This window comes from Cannabis sativa, chromosome X (assembly GCF_029168945.1).
Source record: "Cannabis sativa cultivar Pink pepper isolate KNU-18-1 chromosome X, ASM2916894v1, whole genome shotgun sequence".
In the NCBI taxonomy this organism is placed as follows: Eukaryota; Viridiplantae; Streptophyta; class Magnoliopsida; order Rosales; family Cannabaceae; genus Cannabis; species Cannabis sativa.
Genome location: NC_083610.1, coordinates 30,064,544 through 30,072,601, shown reverse-complemented (window position 1 = coordinate 30,072,601; position 8,058 = coordinate 30,064,544). Strand labels below are relative to the sequence as shown.

The following is an 8,058-nucleotide window of genomic DNA, read 5'->3' as shown; positions in this document are numbered from 1 at the left end:
TTAGAATTGGGAATGTTACACAAAGACATTACATGTTTGACAATTCTAACAGGTGGATGAGCCAATCTGTTATGTCATAAAGAGAAATTTGACAATTGATCATTATTACAAGTGCTCTTTTGAGCATGATTGACAGAAAATAAAATACTGGGATGGAAGGAATGGCTTGAACTATTGTCTTGAATGTGCATTTGAGAGGAAGGAATGACATAGAGACCATGTTTAAGATGTCCTTCCATCAATACTGCCTTGGAATCCCAATCCTTGACAAAACAATGATTAGGATAAAATTCAAAGAAAGCATTGTTATCAGATGCAAACTGAGAGACACTAATTAGATTTTTAGTAATTTTGAATACATGAAGTAACTGGTTTAGAACAAGAGATTGGGATGAGAAATGTGTACTAAATAATGTCTTACCAACATTTTGAATCTGCAGGCCTGCACCATCTCCCATATGTATCTGATCTTGTCTAAGATAGAGCTCCTTATGAGTGAAATTATTGTCATTAGTTGTGTAGTGACTCGTGGCACCTGAGTCAGGGTACCAATAGTTGTCTACAACAGTATCTGCAGTAGCGATATTGTTGAGAAATGCTCCACATTGGCTGCTCCCACACCTGGAAAATCCATATTGAACCTCTGATAGCATCGAGCTGCAATGTGTCCAGGCTTGGAACATAATTGATAAATATGTCTAGATCTAGAAGCACCATTGGTGGAGGTGTGTGGAGCAGATTGACCAGTAAAAGGAGGAGGAGCTCCACGACCATTAGAGTTCGAAACATGGCCATTATTTGCTCTAAGAGGGATAGCATAGGGATTCTAAGAGCCATGTCCCCTACCAGGAGTAGCAGAACAAGGTCCATAAGGGGATTTGTGGTCTGCATTAGAAAAAGAGAAACCAGATCTTCGACCTCGAGAAGGTCGATTAGTTGTCAGATTAACAGAGTCTAAATCGTTACGATGATTATCCATACGGTGCTCTTATGAAAGTAAAAGAGACTCAATTTTAGTGACAGTATATGGTTGGTTTCGTGAGTTAACAGATATTATGAATGTATCATAATCAGAAGGCAGACCTTTAAAGATCGCAGCAATTGTTCTTTAACAGAGACATGGTGACCAACAAACTTAAGTCGATCAACGACTGTCTTGATTTTCAACAAGTAATCATTAACAGAAAGAGATCATTTCTTGATCGTCGATAGCTAATTAGTAAATTGATCAATTTTAGTAGAAGTCTGTGTTGCAAAGTATACCTGAAGTGTTTTCCAAACTTGTGCAAAGGTATCGTTTCCAACAACTCGAGTCAAGACTCCTTCTGTCATCGACGAGAGAAGCCAAGAATATAGGAGTTGATCTTGCTGCTCCCATTGCATGTACAACGGATTGACACATCTAGCATGCAATCAAGCTCAGTAAGGAACTTTGAAGGAGGATCGACATCATCGGAGATGTAGTCGATTAATTAATGTCCACAAATGGAAGAGAGGACTTGAGGCCTCCAAAGTAAGAAATTTTTGTTGTCAAGTTTAACAGAGAGTTTGTGGGAGAAAACCACTGGTTGAAACGAAGTTGTAACGCCCTAATGCTAAGGCACGCTATAGTGTTTTTTCAATTATAGTGCAATCTTTGCTAATCAAAGAATTTTCTCGAAAAACGTGTCAAATTAAAACTTTTGCATTAAATATTAAACTTTGTAATATAATAAAATATTTGCAAGTACCGGGATCCCGTTTTCAAACTTCGTAAAATTAACATTCCAAAATATATATTTATTACAGGTCGCACAACGACTATCAAAATACAATCCCCAGATGTCCCGAGACCGAACACTCCAGGTCGCGCTGCTTGACATGTACAATCCCATCTGAGCTCAGGTTCACTCCTGTTCAGCCTTCACCTTTCCTTTACCTACACATGGAAGTAAAACTGTGAGTCGACAGACTCAGTAAGAAATGCATATAACACATCATATAATTTCTGACCTGTAAATAGGCGCCCATACACCTATTTACAGAGCCTAACAGATGAGTATGAACGTTCAATACTAGGGTACAACCACTATACCACATACACAACGTACCTCACTGTACGAGTGTTGGTAGGGTTTACTTCGTACCCTGAGTACCACTGAGTGATATACCCCACACCTTAGCACTTTCCCGTACTCGTGTTGGTATCACTGTATCGTACTCACAACAACAACACTCACTATACCAATGCACTCTGTAACATATTTATACAAGTGTTGCTAGTAGTGCAAAACATAATTTAAGCATGTATATACAAACACATATACATACATTCAGATAATCACATCACACATTATACACAGTTCTTACCTATTTTCCGAATTCAAGTGTGCTGGCCGACCTGAACGAAAAATCTCGTGCTAGATGGATGCCCTAATCACATTTTGAAATCGGGTAAGTCACATGATTAAAACCCTAATCCCAAGAAACCCAAAACCAAAACCCTAGGTTCTGCTATATCCTTAATGGGTTATTCTAACTCTGGAAATGGGGAAACACCCAACCGAGGCATCGAAATGGCAAAAATTGAGAAAAGGAATGGCCCGGGGAACCCTGCCAAAACCGGCTAGCTGGTTTGCACCAGGTTTCCCAAAACCTTTCATTTGTTGCTCAACTCTCCACCAATTGCCATGAAACCTTCCAGAGCTCCTATACAATGCATAAGCAACAAAATCCAGGCAGTATTTCACAGAACAAACCATTCAAAATCAAGTTACCATTAAAGCTCAAAGCTTTGAACTCAAAGCTTAAAATTGCATAAAACTTACAATCAATCTCTAAACCAGTTGCAAGGAACTAAAATCAACTCAAATAATCTCTAAAATTCAAACCCTAAACCTAACTAAATCTAACAGCCCCTATTACTCAAAAACACAAGCTCAAACCAGAGAAAAAGCTTAAAAACACATCTTCAAGAGTTCTAGGGCTTTACCTTGCTCAAAATTCCCAACAACCTTGCTTAAAATTCAGCAAATTCCAGTTTGAGGATGAGCTTCCCTTGGTTCTAGCCCCAGCCGAAAGAGAAGAAAGAGAGAAGGAGTTCTATTTTGTTTTACTTTTCTTTGAATTTTCTCTTTTAATTAACTAAATGGGATAATTCAAATTGGGAAAAATCATTTTCCCTTGGCTGAAAATAAGTGGCCACGTGCCACACTCCTAGGCAGCCACCCAACCCCAAACAAATTACCAATTCGCCCTTTAGGTTAACAACTTAGGTGTTTTTCAAAAGTTAGGGGTAAAATGGTCAAATTTCATAACCCCGCTCAAACCCGATAATTTATTTTCTCTAAAATATTTCCCACTAAGAAATAAGGTTCTAAACTTACTCATGTGATCAATCTAGCCATCCATCGCATTTTCCGTTGTCGCCGAGCAAAAATTACAAAAATAACATATTTCACATATAAGCTAAATAATACCCCTAGAGTCTAATAAAATCTCTGGAATTGAGAAATTATAACTCTAATATTTATTTCTAAATATTGGGGTCCACAATTAAATAAATTCACAAATAATAATAAAATAATAAAAATTAGTGCTAATTGCCTTTACTAATCCAAATTACTAAAGCGGTCATTACAGAAGTAGTCGGAGCACTTGGAACACTGAACGTGGCCAGAGAAGATGAAGTAGTCATCATATCCACGAATGTAGAGAAAAGCAACAAGGCAGAGATTAAATTTTGAGAGAGAAGTAGATACAAGCAATGAACGTGGAAGCTAAAAAAAGACTGCTCTGATACCATGGTAGAGAGAGAGAGAGAGAGAGAGAGAGAGAGAGAGAGAGAGAGTAAATGATGAATATGAACTCTGTACATTAATGGAGCACAAGCTCAGTATATATACATCAAGAGTAAAGGAAAAAGATAACAACGAAAAATAACTAACAACTGTTATAAATAAGACAATACCGTTACAGGAACTAACAACCAACTGACACCCCTAACTAACTAATTCACTAACATTCTGACCTCTATGAGAATCATCTCACTACCACTGCTTTGCCTACCGAATGGATACCCCCTGCTGGCTGGATATGTGTAAAACGAACGTTGCGATTGGCAAAACCCAATCGGCAGGGGCGGTAATATTCAGAGATGAAAATGGACTTTGCAAAGGTATTTTTACTTTCAAAATTGGCAAGTGTGATCCTATTGCAGGTGAAGTCTCGCCCTTGTGCGAGGGGGCCGAGGAGGCTATCAGGCAAGGGTACAATAACGTGATCTTCCAAAGTAATTCTTCCAATGCTATTGGCACTATGCATAGAAAATCTCATGAAATCCATACCCTGCATCATAACATACAGGAGTTAGTCAGTAAGTTTCTCCTTTTAGTTGCTTCCCTCAACCTTTGGGAAGCTTGCTGGATTCCGAGATCTTGCAACACTGTGGCCCACTCCGTGGCTCGTTGGGAAAATCGTAACAACGCTTTTGGTTATTTTGATTCAGCCTTTTTTGACGATTTCCTACATATATGTATTCTGTAGATGGCCATACTTTATAGTATTTGTTCCTTGTGTTTCTTAATTGCAGGTTTTGTTTTGTTTTTAGTTCGGGTGTCCGTTGAGTTAGTTGCTCGGTAGCTAGTTAATTTTCTGTCTCTGCATCCCTGCTGTGGGTTCCTTTTTTAGTTGTTGTTGTTCTTTGTTTGCTCTTCAGGAGCTAATTATAAGAAAAAAATGATTTTATTAGTGAGAAATCTATTTATATCTATATCTATAAATATATATATGTATATTTCCTCTTATTCCAAAAATAAAATTAAATAAAATAAATAATTAACGTGAGCCACAATTGTAATTGAAAAAAAACATGTGTTTCCTAGTTTAATTGTAACTTTTCTTTTACCTTAAGAAAATATTTATAAAAATGTTAATATTTTAACGGGATTCTCTAGATATTATTGGACAAGTTTTCATAATATAAGAGGTCATGTTTAGCTTAGTATAATCGTGAGTAAATGTGATGAAATCACTATTATTAGGCCAACTCTAATGGAACACTAAAATATTAAATTTGATGGGATTTTACAATAAATTTATTCCAGCCACACTCTAAAACATATCCTATTTATAGCATTGTCTATAGAGTCACATTATTATTAGTGTGATATTATTTATACTTACAATTTTTGTATATTTATTATTTGTGTTTATTTATAAGATAATAAGAAATAATATCATTTTAGTATAACTTTTAGTGTTGTAATTAAAATAGAAAAAAATTGAGTGCCAAAATTGTATCAATAAATTATTGTGTTGATTTAACACTAAATTTAACATTTACTATTGGAGTTCCTCTTATAATTTTATTATTTGGTTTAATTTTAAAGCTTTGTAATGTTTTCAGTCACAATATAATTATCTTTGCATCTTTGTACCTATATTAATCAACCTTCTACTATTCATATAAAAACACAATTACTATTAATATATTTTCTTTATATTATTCTTTTGCCAAAAGAATTTAAAGTAAAAATATTTATGTCAATAAACCATTTACTCCATTATGATTTTGAAAATCAATCAAATATCATAATTCTATTACCATTATTATTCAAGTTATTATTATTGCTAGAATGCTAGCTATTCCATTACATTGAAACCAAACTCCACATCAATCTGTCTCAGCTTCAACTTGTAAAATTACCAAAACGAGCTACACACTTTTTCACAGTCTGTGATGCGACTAATGAAGCCAAGCCATAAAAGTGATAGAAAGTACGAGAGAGAACTAGTCCCCATAATTACGTCTCAAGTTCCACCTACCCTGCATCACAACGAACGACTACAATATACCACCCCCCCAACTTTGGTTACGTCTTTGACAACCAATACTCATAGGCTATATATAGCTTGTAGTACCATTACATATATTCGGCCCACAAACTTAATAACTCATTATTAACTTGATCAACAAATCAAACATTTGCCTTCAATAACCCATCATTTCCTATCTCTAAAAAAAAAATGAAGCTCATTTTTGCAACTTTTCTACTCGTTTGTCTTGTTCTAAGCTCCTCTTTTTTTGAGGCATCCATGGCTGGTTCAGGTATTGTCTTGATTTCTCTTTTGCAGAGCTTTAGTTTGAAAAATAAAAGCAATTGATGATTAATTCATGATGTATTCAGGGAGGGGGTCTATCTTAAATCTTAATTGCATGATGATTTTGTTTTGATTAATGTTGAGATTGTTTTGGAGGACAGAGTTTTGTGACTCGAAGTGCAAAGTGAGGTGTTCAAAGGCAGGAGTGCAGGACAGGTGCCTTAAGTACTGCAATATCTGTTGTGAAAAATGTCACTGCGTTCCGTCTGGGACGTACGGAAACAAGGACGAATGCCCTTGCTACCGGGATCTCAAGAACTCCAAGGGACATCCCAAATGCCCTTAATTAACTAATCTATCATTTTAAACTTCTTATTATTATTACTACTACCACTGCTTGTCAATGATATTGTATGGTTAGTTGTACTGTATACCTCTATCTGTGTATGTTGTTCTTAATTAATTATAATAAAGTGGAGAGGTCTTGTATGCTTTCTGCTTTATGTGATGCGTGTTTCATTAGATCAGGTCACCTCCATCTCTTTCTTTCTCTCTATAGACAGCGCCATGCCATAAATGTGTAGATGGTCGGTAAATATGGCGTGGAATATTTGTTGAGCAACGAATAATAAGCACACGCTTTTCACTCTCTCTCCCTCTTTCTGAACATGTTTTATTAATGAATATAGATTTCGCTAAAATAATTCACTCTTTCTCTTTATGTGGATTTTTATTTTATATAAATTTATATATGTAATTGTACTGAATTTCTTTTAGCTTTTTTTTTTTAATTTATATTTTTTAAAAATATATCTATCAAATAAAAATAAATTATATTTAAAATATTATAAAAAATTAAAATAAAAAATCATTTTAGGAGAAGTTATAAATCTTAGCTTAGGGCTTTTTATTTTTTTATATAGAAGGATTTTTAATTCTAAAAGCTAAAAAATAACTTCTAGAAACTAAGCCAAATAGGACCTATATGTATTAGAAGAAGTGGGTTTGATTGAAGCCTAGAAGATTTAAATGCTTTTACATTTCTTACAAAAAATACTTTTTTTTTTTTTTCTAATTTTATAATTTTTCTGTTGTACTTCTGTTTTTACATTTTTACTATACTAATTAAAATTTCAAAAATACTGTCTTAAAGTTTCAAAATTATAAAAATATTATTTTTCTGTAAAACAAAAAAAAAAATAACTCTAGAATATATTAATAATAACATGAAAACAATTATAAAACAACAAAAAAACAACTACAAATTAACAAAAAGATAACAAGACATTGAGCTCGTTATAATATGTAAAACAATATCAACTCCTCAACATGTTTTTGTATTACGAATTTTTTTTTTTTTACTTAATTTTGACAACTTGATTTATCTTTTTTTTGCACTATTACATTATTTTTTTTCATGAAATTTATTGTTACAATTTTATACTTTCAACTCTTTTTTTTTTTCCTCTCTTCCTTTTTGAGTTATTGACAATTAAAATAATAAGTTATTTTATAGAAGTTAAAAAAATAGATACATTAATTATAGAAATAATAAAATTTTATGATTTCAAAATAGCGTACATAATATAATGGGTAATATATAATTAAAACAACAAAAAATTAACTAGATAAAACTATAATTTTAATATAAACATCTACTTGTACAAATTATATCAATTAAAAAAACGAAAAAACTTATAATTGTATTTTAGAAAAAATGTATCAAAAAAATAAACCAAATATATGTATTTATATCTACAAAGCAACACACATACAATAAAAAAAAATTCAAGTAAATTAAAAACATATACCATAAAAAATACACATGAATAAAAAAAAAAACTAAAAAATAATTGTGTAACAAATTTTTTTTTTTGAAAACTACTTAAAAACAACTAAAACACAGCATAAAAATAACAAAATAAATACACATATATAACAAAAAAATTATCTGAAATAAACTAAAAATATAACACA

General features: G+C 32.9%; 1 protein-coding gene across 1 annotated transcript; it reads left to right on the top strand.

Moving 5' to 3' along the window:
• The first annotated feature begins 5,909 nt into the window (after positions 1–5,909).
• On the top strand, positions 5,910–6,584 carry LOC115714466 (peamaclein). Its single transcript, XM_030643193.2, has 2 exons — positions 5,910–6,088; positions 6,243–6,584. The coding sequence occupies exons 1-2, from the start codon at positions 6,007–6,009 to the stop codon at positions 6,425–6,427; spliced, it is 267 nt and encodes an 88-aa protein (XP_030499053.1). The 5' UTR covers positions 5,910–6,006; the 3' UTR covers positions 6,428–6,584.
• The last annotated feature ends 1,474 nt before the right edge of the window (positions 6,585–8,058 follow it).

Coding starts and splice junctions, on each gene's coding strand:
- LOC115714466 (XM_030643193.2), top strand. CDS start 6,007: ATGAAGCTCATTTTTGCAACTTTTCTACTCGTTTGTCTTGTTCTAAGC. Junction 6,089..6,242: donor GGCATCCATGGCTGGTTCAG/GTATTGTCTTGA, acceptor TTTGGAGGACAG/AGTTTTGTGACTCGAAGTGC.